At 38.5% G+C, this 18,916-nt stretch overlaps 1 protein-coding gene across 2 annotated transcripts in view; it reads left to right on the top strand.

The window, feature by feature from the left end:
* Positions 1–2,752: 2,752 nt before the first annotated feature.
* USP8 (ubiquitin specific peptidase 8) overlaps positions 2,753–18,916 on the top strand; it is a 52,805-nt gene continuing 36,641 nt past the window's right edge. Inside the window, exons 1-3 of one of the 2 annotated variants that reach the window (XM_070797555.1) lie at positions 2,785–2,894; positions 5,071–5,141; positions 17,250–17,418. In XM_070797555.1, the coding sequence (XP_070653656.1) occupies positions 17,315–17,418 (104 nt within the window). In that variant the 5' untranslated portion in view covers positions 2,785–2,894; positions 5,071–5,141; positions 17,250–17,314. Of the gene's footprint in view, positions 2,895–5,070; positions 5,142–17,249; positions 17,419–18,916 lie in introns of both variants that reach the window. The other variant, XM_019968846.2, reaches the window with a different exon arrangement.

Here is an 18,916-nt window from a genome sequence, read left to right as displayed (position 1 = left end):
CTTTGCTGGCCCTTTACCCAATTTCACTTGACCTTTGAACAACATAGGGACCAAGGGCACCAAGCCTCTGCAGAATTGAAGAACTGAGTATAACTTACAGTTGAGCACCCGAATCCCAGGTTCCTCTGGATCTAGTTCACTTCCACAACCGCAGATTTGATCAGCCTCAGATTGTGTACTACTGTAGTATTTATTACTGAAAAAAATTCACATTTAAGTGGACCTGGGCAGTTCAAACTTATGTTGTTCAAGGGTCAATTGTATATGTATTACTTATCATATGTCTTGCCTATCTGAATGTAAGTCAGCTCTGTGTTGAAGAAGGACTTTATAACCTAAGTCTAGAACAATCTCTGGGGCTTCTCTGGTGGTTCAGTGGTAAGGAAATCTACTTGTCAATACAGGGGACAAAGGTTCAATCTCTGATCTGGGAGGATTCCACATGCCGAAGAGCAACTGGGCCTGTGCACCACAACTATCGCTTGTGCTCTAGAGCCTGGAAGCCAAAACTACTGAGCCCACCTGCTGCAGCTACTGAAAACTGCAGGCCCTAGAGCCTGTGCTCCACAACAGAATCCATTGCAACGAGAAGCCTGTACATCGAAACTAGACAAAAGTCCCCATAGCAACGAAAACCCAGCACAGCCAAAAACAGAGAAACTAATAAAAAGAAATTAAAAAAAGAAACACTATAAATAAAATAAAATAACCCGTGGCATAGTACATATATTCAGTAGATACCTCTTGAATAGATGGAGGATGAGTCAGGTTCAGTGATGTTTCAGACTGCTGCTTTTGCTAAATGGCCTGGGAATCAAAGCTATGGTTAAATACAGGCCATGTCTTCTAAACAGCTAGTGGCACTTGCTTAGATCCCGGGCATCATAGATACTGCTGTCTGGTTTGTTACAGTACACATTTGAATAGGAGTTAGGGATTCTAATTCCATTTAGTAAGCATAGTTTCATCTAGGTAACCCTGCTCCTTATGAACTCTTGTTCCACCAAGTTTTAAAAGTCCAGAGCCTGTCCCCAGATTTCTCGGAGTTTCCCAGGAATGTTCTCGTTTCTTCTGCTTTCACCAACTCCGTTCAGTTTTGGAATCATCTTGTCATCTTGTGCATTGTTTCTCTCCCACTCCTGTTGACCCACATGTGGGAACTCAAGCAAATGACTTGCGTTTTAGCAAACTTGACTGATGTTTTAGGGAAGTTGGGGAATTCTACCTACTGGGAGGGTGGGGTCAGGATTGGGACAACTAAATCAGAGCAGCAAAAATAACTTTAGGTGGCTGTTAAAGAGTCCTATTTTTAAAATCTGTCATCCCACCATAGGAGACTCTTTTCATTGGTTGTTTCATTCTTATGGGCATCTTCCTTTCTTCATCGCCTTATATTTCTAGGTCCTATCTCCCAGATTGTCTTCAGCGAAATCCAAATTCTTCCTCTATATTTGTTTGGTTCCTACTCCTGAACTCAACTCTGGATTATTAGCATACTCAAATTCATCAAAATGCTCAACAGATGCTCCCCCTCCCACCCTGGCCCCCCAAAACCAAACAACCAACAATCAATTTACTTTCTTAAGGTCCACTTTCAAAGGTATATGCAATTTCCCCCCTCAGTTATGAAAAATTTGCTAAGGCTTCCTAGTTAGTAGTCTCCAGTAATAAAGTACAGCTAATATTATATCAATCTTAATCCTTCGGGAAAACAGTGTATATCTTTGATATAAAAGAAGTACTGTATTTTTGCAGGTATTCCACTGCAAAAGAAAGGAAATTAACATTAATGGGAAGACTGTGTGTGTTTGCGTATGCTCAATCTCTCAGTGGTATCCAACTTCTTGTGATCTCATGGTCTGTGGGCCACCAGGCTCCTCTGTCCTTGGAATTTTCCAGGAAAGAATACTGGAGAGGGTTGCCATTTCCTACTGCAGGGGATCTCCCTGACCAAGGCACCAAACTCAGATCTCCTGCATCGGCAAGCAGATTATTTACCACTGAGCCAACCTGGGAAATCCAATGGAAAGACTACTATGTGTGAAACACTATTTGACTAGTTGCTTTCATTTATTCATTACGAATTTATTGAACACCTATTTGGCACACCCTTTTACTTAACGCACTTAGTAGACAGACGCCACTTTCCAGCTTTTCCATCCATGAGACGCTTGGATTGTCCCTGAGGACTTAAGTGACCATGGCCTATCACTCCATCCAAGCTACTTTATTTTACATATAATCGGAGCATTCAATTACCTATAAAGAATCACCTCACGACAAAGTTCGGACCACTCTTTTTGCTTTTTTAGACTAGGCTTTTAACTGTGTTTGCGCATATATAATATGCTTTAGAACCGTATCCATTCTTCTCTTACCAGAGGCGTGGCTTCGGAGAATGTTAAACTTTTGGCCAAAATTTGAGATTCACATCCTCTTTCTAGTCAGCTTTAAACCTCCAATTTGAAAAGAAAGAAGCATAGAGTTAAAGGCAGCACTGCCTCCAGCGCTGCAAGGCCCAGGATGAGAGTTAATACCAGGTGATGAAACTAAGTCTGAGAAATGCAGGGCGCAGGGGACGGGCGGACAAGCTCGCCCCAACTAAGCGTAGCCTGGTCGCTACCCAGACCGTCCAGCCAAACCGTCCTCTTTAGCCCTCCTCGGCCCTCAGGCGAAGCTGCCACAGGCAGAGCTGGAACTGGGGAGGAGCAAATAGTCAAGGGCGCGCGCGGGCAACGTGACGTCAGATACGCGACGCGTCGCAACGCAGTGCAAATTGGGAATCGGGGATGAGCTGGGCTGGCTTCCGTCCGGATAGCGATTCTTCCTCGAGTTGGTGGGAGATGGGCCTTTGGCGAGGAGGCCGGCGTTAGTGAAGTGCGCCGGGCTCCAAGGTGAGTGCGGGGCTGGGTCCTGGCCTTTGATCCTTGGGAATCCGACCGCAGCGAAGCCCCTTACCTTACACCAGCTGCTGATCACCCGGGAGACAAGCTCTGTCCTCGGAGAGGGGTGGGACAATCGGCTTTTGGAGGAAGGGCCCAACCTCAAGTCTTTCCTGCTGTCCACCTAGGGTTGCCCAGCCAGTTCCGCGTGGGCTCAGGTTTTCCGGTCTCGAAAGGTGGCCTTGACCATTCTTCCATCTTCTTGGACAGTCAGACCGACTTTGACCTCCTTCCTCTTGCCTCCGTTCTCGGATTTACTTGCTGTCGAGCTGCATCCCCAGGCCTTAATACAACCTCTCAGAGTGTTTTTCAGTCCGTCTTCTGATCCAGTCAAACTTGCTTTTAGTGAAGTTCAAAATTGCGTTTAAAGAAACTATGAGCGCATCAGAGTTAAAACTGTGACTTCCTCAAATAAAAGCTTTTCTTTCCTAAAATGTGCCCTCTCTCCTGGAGTTGTGGGATAAGTTAATTTCACCTCCACTCCACCTTGGAAATTATTAGAACCCTGAATTTATACCTAAAGCTGCAGGCCACACTTCTCGGTTTATTTCTTGCCTCCAGTTCATTTTGTGACCTTGAAACAAGTCCCTTAATCACTAAGAAAATATTTACCTGAAGACAGAGGTGTTGCAGAATCTAAGGAATTTAATACTTGTTAAGAGCCCTGAGGGTTTCAACTATAGGGGATGCCAAAATAAAGATTTTACTCTCTGTAAATCTGCAAACATCCTAATTTTTGTATGCTTTCTACTGCAGCCATGAAAAATGCCCAGTGGTCTTTGTTAGGGAAGTGTTCCTCTTGTAGGCTTTTTCTGTGGCTTTGCTATGTAAGCAGATTTTGCATTTCAACAGATTCTGTTTAAGATTCATTGTTGAATGTCTTTCATGATGTATTTAGATCATTTGTCATGATTCCAGAATACTGGTCTCATCTGTCTGAAAGGTTTCCGGTAGGTTGTGTTATGTTTCTAACATGTTGAAATAAGTATTCCATTTCTTGTGACACATTAGGTGCATCTTTTAAATTAGATAGTAAGAACACACAACCTGTCACTAATGACATAAATACATACTAATTGTACATAGGTATGAATTGTAGTTTTTGAGAAAACAATGAGTGAGAAAAACAAAAATATTTTAAGGATGTCTTTCTGTAATTTAATTTTTTAATATATTTACTTGAACTTTGTCAGTTGTTATGGTCTTTTATTTATTAGTATGAACACAATAGGAAAGAACCAGGATGGCTTCTGTAAAGTAGAAGAGTCAGTACATCAGATTTTTTTCCATAAAATGTCTGGCATTATATTTTATTATGAACATTATATTTTATTATGAACATGAAAATATACTTATTTTTGGAGAGATGAAAGGGAAAAAGTGTTCATTAAATATGAGGTGATAATAAGTTAAACATTATTGAGTCTTTTTTGTTTTAATCTTGGTTATTGTCCCAGTTGCCTATTGCTATATAACACTTCACTCTAAAACAAAGTAGCTTAAAGCTACAGTTTATTATCTCATGTTTCTTGGGCCAGCTGGATTCAGCTGGTTGCTTCTCGATGAAGGTTTCTTGTATTGTAGTCCGATATCCATCTGAAAACTCAGCTGGGCAGAACATCCAGGATGGCTCATTCCCATCGATGGCAGTTGCTGTTGGCTGAGAGTTCAGCTGAGACGTCGACAGGAGTGCCTGTGGTATAGCCTTTTCATGTGTCTTAGACATAGCACAGCATGGAGGCTGAGTTCCAGGAGCAAGTGTTTGAAGGAGTGGAAGCTTTCTCTTAAAATCTTTTCAAGCTTGGACCCAGAAATTGGCACAGCATTACTTCCAACATTCTCTGTTCATTAGAGCAGTTAGAGTCCTCCCTCCACCAGATAATAGACTTTTGAAGGAGCCAGTGCTGATAATAACTTGTGGCCATCTTGAGCATACCATAATTTTGTTGACAAGGTTGTGTTAGACTGATATTTAGATATAATAGTAGATGCAGAGTAAGTTACACTTCTCATTTTTTTTAGCCGTCTCATGGCACATTATAATTTTTGGAGCACTTTTTGAAAAAATTTTTTCATTTGCTACCTTTGAAAACTTTATAGAAGCAGATGGATTATTTCCATTTTGCAGATGAAAATAAACTGAGCAATGGCACTGGTGGCATTGGAGGATTTAAGGAATTTGCCCAGAGTTATATGATAGTAAGTGGAAATGAAACTAAGACTTGCAGTACTTTCATAATATAGAATTTATTAGTAAATATGAAATATTATATTAAACTTATTTTGGAATTACATATTTATAACCATACTAATTCAAGTAACACAGTACTCATGCGTAGTGAATAAAGTTAGTGTTGAGAGAGCTAAACTTTGTCTTTTCTAACACATTACAGTTTAGTCTTTCATAATACTAAATTATCTGAGATGTACCAATAATGATGTGAACCTGCATGTCTTTTTTTAAATTGAAGTATAGTTGATTTACAGTGTTTTAGGTGTACAGTAAAGTGATTCAGTCATATATATATATATTCTTTTTTTAGATTCGTTGGCATTATAGGATATTATAAGATACAGAGTATAGTTCCCTGTGCTATACAGTAGGTCCTCATTGTTTATTCATTTTACATATAGTAGTGTGTGTCTGTTAATTCCAAATTTATTCCTCCCTACTCCCTTTCCCCTTTGGTGATCATAAGCTTGTTTTCTATGTCTATGAATCTATTTCTGTTTTGTAAATAAGTTCACCTATATCATTATTTTAGATTCCACATGTAAGTGATATATGATATTTGTCCTGATGTCTCTCTGATGTCATGAAATGAAATTATTATACATTATAATATCAATTTCAAACAGATTGAAAAGCTGTGGGTATAGGAATCCTGGAGGTTTTACTTTAGCTTTTTAATTATAAAATATTAAAAATAAAAATGATTTCTCATAATTTTTGGTAGGTTGGGAATGATATAACTTAAGATGTTGATTTCAGCTGAAAACTAATTGTCATCTTCAGACTGTTTTATTGCTTCTAGTAACATCCTTATGGAGAAGGCAATGGCACCCCACTCCAGTACTCTTGCCTGGAGAATCCCATGAACCGAGGAGCCTGGTGGGCTGCAGACCATGGGGTCGCTAGGAGTGGGACACGACTGAGCGATTTCACTTTATTTTTTCACTTTCATGCATTGGAGAAGGACATGGCAACCCACTCCAGTGTTCTTGCCTGGAGAATCCCAGGGACGGGGGAGCCTGGTGGGCTGCTGTCTATGGGGTCACACAGAGTCGGACACGACTGAAGCGACTTAGCAGCGACAGCAGCAACATACTTATATCCATTCTTTGTGCTCATGGTTCTCTGTCTTGAGTGTATGTTAGAATTAACCTGAGGAGCTTTATAAAAATCTTATGTTCAAATCTCACTCAGATTCTAATTGAACTATTTAGGAATGGATTCTGGGCATGAGTATTTTTTTCGAGTTCTTGGGTGATTCTAATATACAGCTAGGGTTGCAAACCATAGCTTTTTTTCTGGTACTTACTAAGTACAGTTGGGTTCCCAGCTCATCCATTTGGCATCAGTTAAGAAAAATTGAAGAGATAAAGAGGGAGAAGAGATAAGAAATGGAGCAAGGTTACATATGTAGAAAGACACCTATTTATTGTGTAAAACAGTTACCCTTGTCTATTTTCTAGGAATGATCCTTCTTAATAAAACCAAGAAACTTTCGGCGTGGTATGTTAGTGCCTATATTAGGGTAGTTGCTTTGTATTACCATTGTGTACTTACCTTTCCTCTTAAGAGGTAGAACTACATGAGGAGGTATATTCTTTGTATTCTCTCTAGCCCCCAGCCCTGCACTTTGTATTCTAAATGTTACCAGATTGAAGCCAGTTTTTAGTCACTCTTCAAAACTAAGGCTAGTTATTTGACTCTGTTTTTCTTTTTAGCAGTGTAAGAACTTTGTAACTTTGGAATTCTCCAGGTTCCAGTCCTTAAGGTATCTTGTCAGCTCTAGAGAAACAAGATATCATTTCCTTAGTGATTCATTCTCCTGATATTAGTTACTAGTGTGAATGATGATTATGTTTTTAAAACTATTTTAGAAGTTTTAAAATATACATAAAAGTGAAGAGAATAGAATTATTTAAACTATCCTAGATAACCTATTCATGTCAATACTTTGTTATCTCCCAAAACAATAAGGATTATAAAAGTTAACATTAACGTCTTAATAGTTGATTTAATATCTATTTGGCTTTCTGTAAACTTGGTATCTAATTACATATTTACATCTCTATCAGGGCATCTTTTTTTAGATACTATTTCTTTTTCATATACTTAACATGTTCAAATTTTTTTTGTAAATCAGTGGTTCTTATATGGGGTTAATTTTGCATCCCCTGCCCCCCACCGCCATCGTGGACATTTGTCCGTCAGGAAACATTTCTGGTTGTCACAACTGGAGAGATGTGGATACTACTGGCATCTAGTGGGTGAGGCCAGGGCTGCTGCTAAACCTACTACCATGTGTAGGGCAGCCCCACAGCAAAGAGTTCTTCAGCCCAACATGTGAGTAGTGCCCACGTTGAGAGATGCTGCTGTAAACTGGTCAGTTTTTTAAACTGCAGTATTCCTTTGTTTTGTTAATAGCAGTCCCATTGTTCCCATTTCTCAGGGTTTCAAAGTGTGTGTGTGTATGCACTTAAGAGAGAAAACATTGTTTCAGTCAAAGCATCTTTCTACCTGTTGATGTTCTTTCTTCTGTGGCCTGCTCCTTATTCTTTTCTAGAGTATCATTCCCTTGTTTCTGTTTCCTTCACATCTATCTTACATGTCCCACTTTGACCTGCCCAGAAGTACTATAGGAAGGTCTGGCTTCTTACTGTGGGCTGAATTAAATATAGATAACTTTGGGTGGTTTCAAAAGTTCTCCATCATATAACTCCCTTGCTTTACCTAATAGAATTTATTATTGCTAGCCAGCAGTTATTAAAGATTGACTCTAAGGACTACTGAAGTAATTATTAGAGATCTAGCATGTTAGAGTAATGACTTGTAAAGATGAGTAAGTATAATTCCTTGATCTAATTGATTATTTCCTAATAATTCCTATTGTATTCTTTATTTTTCTCACTACTTTACTCTTTTTGTCCTGATTCCTCTTTTTGTGTCTTTGTTTGTGTTGATTTCCTCTTCTGCATGCCCTCCTTTCTGACTCTCTTCATGGCTAACTCCTGTCCTTAGGGCAGGTGGCTGTCTTTTATCACAGCATCATGATACTGCATGCTTATGACGTATGAGTAACTTAAAGTGTAGTCACACTTGGCATCTGGTCCAAATTCTGTACTGAAAGAATGATATAGGTAACAAATAGTATAGAATTTAGACCAAGAAATAAACTCCAGATCTGGGACCATCAAGGATGGAAGAGGTGAAACTTAAGTTGTTGCTATTGTTGTTTTGGCCACACCTTGTGGCATGTGGGATCTTAGTTCCCTAAGTAGGGATCGAACTTGTGCCCCCTGCACTGGAAGTGTAGAATCTTAACCACTGGACCTCCAGGGACTTCACGTAAATTGGTTTTTGAAGGACAAAGGATCAGCATAAAAGAGTATAGTCTGGGCTGGAAGAAGCTCCCCCCTTGCCCCAAGTTACACTGAATTTTTCCCTCCTTTTTACTTCCCAATGAATGGAGTTAATATATTTGTGCATTTATATATATATATAAATGTATATTGTAGGAATTAGTTGTTGGCTTATTATTTAATGAGTATTAGTTTGGTCTTGGTAACTAGACCAAGATATTTGTGACCAGAAGCCCTGTGGTATTCTCTATCCCCCTAGAGCAGTTACTCAAAGTAGCCAGTCTCTATTATAGGCTTGCAGCTTGTACTAGAATATAAATGAGTACACTGCTCTCCTCCTAAAGAAAGTCTTGATACTATGAAAAATTCAGTGTGCTTAATTGGTTTCAGTTCAGTTCAGTCGCTCAGTCATGTCTGACTCTTTGCAACCCCATGAAATAGCAGCACGCCAGGCCTCCCTGTTATAAGCTTATTTTATCACAGGCTGGTAACCAGCAATTCCTCAACCAGCACTGGTCTGTAGACCACACTTGGAGTATAGCATTGCTCTGCAGGACTTCTTCACTTTTTCAGTTGTAACCTATAGCAAGAAATACATTTCATGTTTCTACCCAGTGCTCTGTAGGTACATACACAGGTACACATAGCCTAAACTAAAATTTCTTTTTTTTTTTTAAACTAAAATTTCATGAAACAATTCTTAACCTTACTATGTGTGACATGGTCTGATATTTTCTCTTTAGGATTTAGTTGTGTGTTGTTTTTTTTTTTTATGATGATTGTGACCTTCTAAATTGATTGTTTAAAACACTGTGCTTGTCACTGGACACAGAGTAAATACTCAGACAATACTATAAATTTTGTTTTGTTTTTTAGCAGTGATTTAATCCTTGAAAGAGTTCAGCCCTCAAGTATTTCTTTGAAACAGATTATTTCATCAAATTGTCTGGGCATTTTAACTGGAAGGGTGTTGAATGGATTATATGAAATTTAAGACAGTCGGATGATGTCTCATGAATACTATTGCTGTCTGAAGGCCAGAAATGGGGGGAGATGAGATGATGGACGGCCAACAAAGACAAACTTCACTTTCTTTTCAGTCTTGCCAGCAACCTTGGCAGTAACTGGTGTGAAGCCCTAGGTCAGGTATCTTGACCAGTCTGAATGACCAGAAACCTCAGTTCTTACTTTTTTTACTTTTTAGTCTTTACTCTGTGGTTCAAGTTATCCAATCGCTAATTCTCTTTGGAAGGATCAGAAACATGTCAAAAGGGAAGAGGCGGGGTATATATGCCTTCCATTTTCTCCCTATTATCAACTCATTTTCAGTACTGCCTGGTTTTCATTTTCAGAGCATTGCTGTTTGATTAAGCTGGAGTCCTTAGTGTTTGTCAGGTTTACACGTCTTAAGCATTTATTTTTTGTTTTAGAAGACCTTTTTTCTTACATACATTTATTTCATTTTTTTGTACTTAAAATCTTTTTTGAAGTGTACATAGTTTTCTTGGGTTATATGTTGTATTTAGTTCTAGAGCTACACAAGCAGCTTTTAAAATTATTTGAGTTCTGTAGTTATTGAACATTCCCATTGTAAGTATCAGTGGGTTTGTTGTTACTATTGCAGCCAAAGTAAGAAATTGTAAATCCATTCAGTTATTCTGGCCTTGAGTTATTTTATGTCATTCTCTTTTAAAATTTCTTTAATGGCAAAATGCAGCAGAGTGACTTATCAAAAATATAATTCATTAAAGTTTACATGCATTTAAGTTGGATTCGTATTTTTCTTTGCTTTCTCATTCAATTAGGGAAAAGTACCTTTACCTTGTGCCTTGACTTCTCCAGAAATATATGTGATTGTAGAGGCTGAAATAGAAATTGAGGCAATGCTGGATGTGTTTTTAACACTCAGGATCTGTTTGACAGTATAACTTACAACTTAATGAATGAAAATGGAAACAACTGTGATCCTCTGATGATGTCATCAGAGAAAGTTGTTCTTTGTTTCAGCTGTTCTCAAAAATCAAATAAGGACAGAAAAGATAACTTAAAAAAATCAGAATCTTTCTCCTAGAAACCCTCATTAAAAACTTTGATGTCCTCACAATCTTATCCCTGTACTTTGCCCCCGAGTGTCTAATCAGTTGTCAAGTTCTGTCAAGAATTTGTCTCAGTCAAAGAAGACACCTTTGTGGCGTCTCTAATGTTTATCTGCCTCCTCCATTCCATCTCTGCTGCCCTACTTCTGACCTTCATCATCTTTCCTTAGGGTCATTATAATGTGTAACTAATGTCTTCCTTATCTCTAGTCTTTTAAAGCCTAACCTTGTACTGTTAGTTTGGATCATGTAACTGTTCTTAGATCTTTGCTTATAGCTCTCTGTTACCTTTAGAAAAAAACTAAATGCTTTAACATGACATTCACAACCTTCCATTTATATGTTTCTAGACTATTTTTCAGGCCTTCAGTTCAGTTCAGTCGCTCAGTCGTGTTCGACTCTTTGCGACCCCATGAACCACAGCACACCAGGCCTCCCTGTCCATCACCAACTCCGAGAGTCCACCCAAACCCATGTCCATCGAGTCGGTGATGCCATCCAACCATCTCATCCTCTGTCTTCCCCTTCTCCTCCTGCCCTCAATCTTTCCCAGCATCAGGGTCTTTTCAAATGAGTCAGCTCTTCTCATCAGGTGGCCAAAGTATTGGAGTTTAAGCTTCAACATCAGTCCCTCCAATGAACACCCAGGAGTGATCTCCTTAAGGATGGACGGGTTGGATCTCCTTGCAGTCCAAGGGACTCTCAAGAGTCTTCTCCAACACCACAGTTCAAAAGCATCAAATTTGCGCTCAGCCTTCTTTATAATCCAAATCTCACATCCATACATGACCACTGGAAAAACCATAGACTTGACTAGATGGACCTTTGTTGGCAAAGTAATGTCTCTGCTTTTTAATATGTTGTCTAGGTTGGTCATAACTTTCCTTCCAAGGAGCAAGTGTCTTTTAATTTCATGGCTGCAGTCACCATCTGTAGTGACTTTGGAGCCCAGAAAAATAAAGTCAGCCACTGTGTCCATTGTTTCCCCGTCTGTTTGCCATAAAGTGATGGGACCGGATGCCATGATCTTAGTTTTTTGAATGTTGAGCTTTAAGCCAACTTTTTCACTCCTCTTTCACTTCCATTTAGAAGCTCTTTAGTTCTTCACTTTCTGCCATAAGGGTGGTATCATCTACATATCTGAGGTTACTGATATTTCTCCTGGCAATCTTGATTCCAGCTTGTGCTTCTTCCAGCCCAGCGTTTCTCATGATGTACTCTGCATAGAAGTTAAATAAGCAGGTGACAATATACAGCCTTGACATACTCCTTTTCCTATTTGGAACCAGTCTATTGTTCCATGTCTAGTTCTAACTGTTGCTTCCTGACCTGCATATGGGTTTCTCAAGAGGCAGGTCAGGTGGTCTGGTATTCCCATCTCTTTCAGAATTTTCTACAGTTTATTGTGATCCACACAGTCAAAAGGCTTTGGCATAGTCATTAAAGCAGAAATAGATGTGTTTCTGGAACTCTCTTGCTTTTTCCATGATCCAGCGGATGTTGGCAAGTTGACCTCTGATTCTTCTGCCTTTTCTAAAACCAGCTTGAACATCTGGAAGTTCACGTATTGCTGAAGCCTGGCTTGGAGAATTTTGAGCATTACTTTACTAGTGTGTGAGATGAGTGCAGTTGTGCGGTAGTTTGAGCATTCTTTGGCATTGCCTTTCTTTGGGATTGGAATGAAAACTGGCCTTTTCCAGTCCTGTGGCCACTGCTGAGTTTTCCAAATTTGCTGGCATATTGAGTGCAACAGTTTCACAGCATTGTCTTTCAGGATTTGAAATAGCTCAGCTGGAATTCTATCACCTCCACTAGCTTTGTAGTGATGCTTCCTAAAGCCCACTTGACTTAACATTCCAGGATGTCTGGCTCTAGATCAGTGATCACACCATCGTGATTATCTGGGTCGTGAAGATTTTTTTTTGTACGGTTCTTCTGTGTGTTCTTGCCACCTCTTCTTAATATCTTCTGCTTCTGTTAGGTCCATACCATTTCTGTCCTTTATTGAGCCCATCTTTGCCTGAAATGTTCCCTTGGTATCTCTGATTTTCTTGAAGAGATCCCTAGTCTTTCCCATTCTATTGTTTTCCTCTATTTGTTTGCATTGATCACTGAGGAAGGCTTTCTTATCTCTCCTTGCTATTCTTTGGAACTCTGCATTCAAATGGGTTTATCTTTCCTTATCTCTTTTGCTTTTTCCTTCCCTTCTTTTCACAGCTATCTGTAAGGCCTCCTCAGACAGCCATTTTGCTTTTTTGCATTTCTTTTTCCTGGAGATGGTCTTGATTCCTGTCTCCTTTACAATGTCATGAACCTCCATCCATAGTTTATCAGGCACTCTGTCTATCAGATCTAGTCCCTTAAATCTATTTCTTACTCCCATTGTATGTCATACCTGAATGGTCTAGTGGTTTTCTCCACTTTCTTCAATTTCAGCCTGAATTTGGCAATAAGGAGTTCATGATCCGAGCCACAGTCAACTCCCAGTCTTGTTTTTGCTGATTGTATAGTGCTTCTCCATCTTTGGCTGCAAAGAATATAATCTAACCAGCAAATCTTGTGCATTCTCTATCCTGGCTAGTTCCCAAAGATATTCTTTACTTTTTGACTTTTTCCTCATACTTGCTCATCTATCAAAAAGCCTTCTCTCACCAAGACTCACATAAATGCAGTCCCTTGCCTGATGCTTCCTAAGATCCCTCTAGTTATACTTGATCTTCTTAATTTTTCTTATTGTACATTATTTATACTTTATAGTTTGATACTTATGGTTACATGTTGTATTAACACTACTTAATATTTTCTCTTTCACGTTAGTTTTTAAACTTTGTGAGGAAATGGATCGCATATAATTTTTGAGTTCCTAGGAGCACAATATCTTCTATGGTAGAATATCTGTGAATGTTCAAATTGAATTTAACTTTGAAATAGCTAATGGTTTTTTATTTTAAGTTGCCTAGATAGCATATACATTTTAATATTCTTTGTCTTTCAAAGATCCAAGCTTTTAAGGTAATCATGAGAAACAGATTTGACTGAGACATATTCTCGACCTTCAACTTAGAAGGTTCAAATAAATAGCTCTCTTTCCCAACCAAGAAACTTGATTGTCAGGAATCAACAAAATAGACTCTACCTGACTTTTTGAATGTGTGTTCTGTGATTATACCACTAATACTTAATGACCCAGAAAAAGGATAGAGTTGGAAAAAACAGATACTATCGGACTGGTGCTAAGTTACTCTGTTTATCTCTGGCGTTAATCCTTATCTTAGTACACTTAGTGTTACCAGTGAAAAATCATTGGGCTTTTTGGAAATTGTATTTCAAGAGTTAGCCTATATCAGGGGGAGCAAATGTTTCTTATGACTGAGTAAGCTTAAAATCCTAGCTGAGCTAGGTGGGGGTAGAAAAATCAGGATAAGTTTTATTACCCTTAACCTTCTGTCCTCTGCTGTGCTTAGTTGCTCAGTTGTGTCCAACTCTTTGCGACCCTCTATGGACTGTAGCCCGCCGGGCTCCTCTGTCCATGGGGATTCTCCAGGCAAGAATACTAGAATGGGTTGCCATGCCCTCCTCCAGGGGATCTTCCCAACCCAGGGATCAAATCCAGGTCTCCTGTATTGCAGGCAGATTCTTTACCATCTGAGCCACTAGGGAAGCCCAAGAATACTGGAGTGGGTAGCCTATCCCTTCTCCAGGGAATCTTCCTGACCCAGGAATTGAACCGGGGTCTCCTACATTGCAGGCGATTCTTTACCAGCTGAGCTACCAGGGAAGCCCTGTGTCCTCTAGCCTTCCTGAATAGTCCAAGCTCCAACATTCCTTGCCCTCGGTCACCTTCTGTTGTAGCATCACTAAGGCCTCCCATTTCCTTGAGCACCTTCCAGGAAACTTAGTTTCTTGGCCTTAGTGTGCTTTTCCTTAGTCAGAAGTATTATTCCTCAACCGTTGCTTATGTTTCAGAAGAAATTATGTTTCTGAAGCACTACTCTATCCCATCATATTCCTTCTCATTGCCATTTTAAAAAAGTTATCTACAGTCTACTTCCATTCCTTTGTTCCTTAATGCTGTGCTCTTGCTTCCCGTCATAACACTGTGTGGAAGCTGTGTTCAGTGATGTTATATATACCAGACTCTATTCCAAATCTGTCTTGTCTTTTTAATGAGTGCTTACAAACATAAACTTTACGTTTACTTGTTTCACCCATAACTTCTAACTTACATCTGTCTGGGTATTCTTTTCATATTTTTATACAGCTGGATATTTTATTCACATTTGCATTGTTAATAGAATATTAATATAATTGGTTTCTCTAAAATTTTAAAATGTTAAGTACATTACATGTTATTTTATATGCTATAAAAGCCTTACAATAAAATGATCATCTGTACCAACTATTATGGGCTTCCCAGGTGGCGCTAGTAGTAAAAGAACCAAGCTGCCCATTCGGGAGATGTAAGAGACTCAGGTTCTGTCCCTGGATTGGGAGGATCCCCTGGAGGAGGGCATGGCAACCCACTTCAGTATCCTTGCCTGGAGAATCTCATGGACAGAGGAGGCTGGTGGCTTACAGTCCATGAGGTCGCAAAGAGTTGGACGTGACTGAAGTGACTCAGCACAACACACCAACTAATATATGTAAAATAAGCTAGAGGATGTATATAGCCAATATTTTCTAATAACTATAAATGGAATATAACCTTTAAAAACTGTGAATCACTGTATTGTACACCTGTAGTGTATAATACTGTAAATCAATTATACTTAAATAAATACATAAATAAAATCATCATCTGTGAGCATCTGTGAATATACCACCCAACTTGAGAAATAAAACCTGACTTTACTGATACCCCTGAAGCTCCATGTGTGCATTATACCCTCCACATTTCCAGAAATAGAATTTTATGTTTACTGTTCCTACCTTTATTTATAGGTTTATCTGATTTTTATCCTTAAGCAATATATTGCTAGTTTTAGTTTGTTTTAAAACTTCATACAAAAGGTGTCATGTTGTATGTATTCATGCTTTTTCACTCAGCTTTAGGGGCATAAGCAGAGATTGAGGAGGTGCTGAGCATAGCGGGTTAGGGAATGTTCTCCAGTTAAACTGTTTATCTTGGGAGATCAGGGGCCATGACTTATATATCCTTTGTGAATTTAACATGTAGCATTATGTTTCTTATAATGTAAGACCCTCAATGTTATTATCTGGAAATCCAAGGGATCCCTATCGTATTCTTTCTTTATTGGATGCTCTTTGCTGCTTTGGTGATGCATTGCTTTTTTTCTTTTTTTTTTTTTTTGGTTTATTTTTATTTTTTGCTTTCTGGTGGTGTCACTCTCTTTTTCTTTTTTTTTAATTTTTAAAAATTTATTTATTTTAGTTGGAGGCTAATTACTTTACAATATTGTAGTGGTTTTTGCCATACATTGATATGAATCAACCATGGGTTTACACGTGTTCCCCTGGAGATGCATTGTTGATGAGTTAGATACCTAAGGAGAAGGATGTATTTAATGTTGATTAATCCATTTGGGAGTTATGGTATGGTTCAGAGCTTTTTCTCCCCTATCACTGATATGTTTAGACATAGAACTCACAGGGCGGGGGGCAGGGGGGAGAGTAGAAAATGTTTATATATGAGATCTTTGTTTCTAAATGCATAGATCTGAGACTACTAATTCAAGTGCTTAATTAAATCTGTGTTTGTAGATGCATAGAGATGGTATAGATAGAAAAAATTTAAAATTATAACAATGACTTTTAGAGAAAAATAGCTAGGTTTGGTGAATAAGAGTGGATTAGTGGCACAAGGTTGGAAGGGATGAGTATCAAGAAATGAGAAAGCATTAATATTTAATGTAAAATGTGACTAGAATCAAAGCAAATTGGGGTACTTTTGGAGTTTGACGTAGGTGAGCAGAAGCCTTTTCCCCCCTTAAGTTGTACCTTACTCAGCATCATAGGAGTCAGTGTTCATTGATGTCCATTCATCTAATATTCCTAAACTGATAGAATGAAGAGCATTAAGATTGTGGAAATAAGTGATAGGGAAAAAGTTCTCTCTTTTTTGATTGAAGTATAAATTGATTTACAGCTGTTGTGCCAGTCTCTGCTGTACAGCAAAGTGACTCAGTCATACATATATATATCCTACATCTTTCTGTATATTTTTTCTGTTGTGGTTTATCACAGATATTGAATTTAGTTCCCTGTGCTAGCGCCTGTTGTTACCTATCAAAATGTAATAGTTTGCACCCACCAACCCCAGACTCCCAGTCCGTCCCTCCCCCCGGCCCTCCTCTCTACTGTGCCTTCCCCGCCACGATCGCAAGTCCGTTCTTTATGTCTATGAATCTGTTTCTGTTTTTAGATAGGTTCTATTGTGCCGTATTTTAGATTCCACATATAAGGGATATCATATGGTATTCGTCTTTCTCTTTCTGACTTACTTCACTTAGTATAATAATCTCTAGTTGCATTCATGTTGCTACAAATGGCAGTTTCATTCTTTTAATGGCTGAGTCGTATTCCATTGTATGTATGTACCGTATCTTCTTCATCAATTCATCTGTTGGTGGATTTAGGATTATATGTGTTCATTTTGTTTCAGAAAAGAACTCCTTTTAATGAAGTACACGATTCATTGCGGAAGTGGAAGAGTAAAGATTATTCATCATGCCTGCCGTGGCTTCAGTTCCTAAAGAACTCTACCTCAGTTCTTCACTAAAAGACCTCAATAAGAAGACAGAAGTTAAACCAGAGAAAATAAGCACTAAGAAGTATGTATACTTTGCTAGTTTGAGTTATATTCAGGTATCATCTGTTATTGAAAATTAGAGTGTTCTATGAAGTATTTGGTAAGCTAAAATGGTGTAAAGAAAGGAAACAATTATCTTTTTTTCATGAAAGCAAAAATTCCCTTCGAATTTCTTTCCATTCCTGAAAAAGAAGTATTGAGTTAGGTCTTCTGTAAAAGCAAAGTGATATAAAATAACTTTATGAAATGTGGGGGATAGCTATTAACTTTTAATTTATTTCCATTTTATTAAATGAGTTAGAGAAGTTCTTAATTTTATCTTGGCAAAATACATACATATTCTGCTAATATGCATATTTTCTGTTCTCTGGACAAATGTATCACATTGTAAGTTTAAGAGGTAAAGTCTGCAAGGATTCTACAAACCTCATTCAGCCACAGTTAATGTCTTTGCAACAGTATAAATGTACTTAATTGAAGATCATTTTTATTCTTGTGTATCTCATATATAAAATATGGTTCTAGCATAGTCTTTCTTAGAGAAGGCAATGGCACCCCACTCCAGTACTCTTGCCTGGAAAATCCCATGGACGGAGGAGCCTGGTAGGCTACAGTCCATGGGGTCGCTGAAAGTCGGACATGACTGAGTGTTTTCACTTTCACTTTTCACTTTTCATGCATTGGAGAAGGAAATGGCAACCCACTCCAGTATTCTTGCCTGGAGAATCCCAGAGATGGGGGAGCTTCACGGGCTGCCATCTATGGGTCGCACAGAGTCAGAGAAGACTGAAGTGACTTAGCAGCAGTCTTTCTTTGATTAAAAAAAAAAGAAATATGTATTTTTTATGCCGTATTCAGCACCGTATTTGTGCCAATTTGACATGAACTTTTAACATAATGGTTTATTTTTTGTGTGTCTGTTTTTGAGGACATGCAGTCTGTTTATGTTGAAGTCAACTGTATGTTGTAGTAGAGGCTAGAGATAATACCTTCCTGAATTTGCCCTGAGATAAAATATAGTAGAGATGGAGAAGTCTGGGTATTTTGATATTTACTGGAAGTTATTTAGCTTAAAATGGGATATCACTAAAATTGTTAACTTGTTGATAGTTTTATCTCCGGTAAGGACAGGAGGCAGTAGGGGAACTTTTCTTCTGAATTTATTTTGACCAACAAAGGAGACGATTTGGACATATGTAACTATATTATTACAGAGTTGAGAGAGTTTCAGAAAGAAAGGTGGGTCTTGCCAGCCTTATACCCTACACTTGAGGCAGTCAGATTTTAGAAATTGGGGGAAAACACGTGTCCTGTGACTGGAGATAAATGTAAGGCTCTAAAAAATAATATATATGATTCTAAATGAACCTGTGAAGAGGCATCTTAAACCTGTGATTGCACTGGGACATCTTTATAAGTCATTTTGTAGAGGAAATGAACAAGATGGGAAGAAAATATCAATACAACATGGATGAAGACAGAATAGTAAGAACTTTAAAGAGGATCAGGAAAGAAAAGTC

The sequence above is a fragment of the Bos indicus genome, chromosome 10 (assembly GCF_029378745.1).
Source record: "Bos indicus isolate NIAB-ARS_2022 breed Sahiwal x Tharparkar chromosome 10, NIAB-ARS_B.indTharparkar_mat_pri_1.0, whole genome shotgun sequence".
Classification (NCBI taxonomy): domain Eukaryota; kingdom Metazoa; phylum Chordata; class Mammalia; order Artiodactyla; family Bovidae; genus Bos; species Bos indicus.
This window is presented reverse-complemented; position numbering and strand designations above follow the sequence as displayed.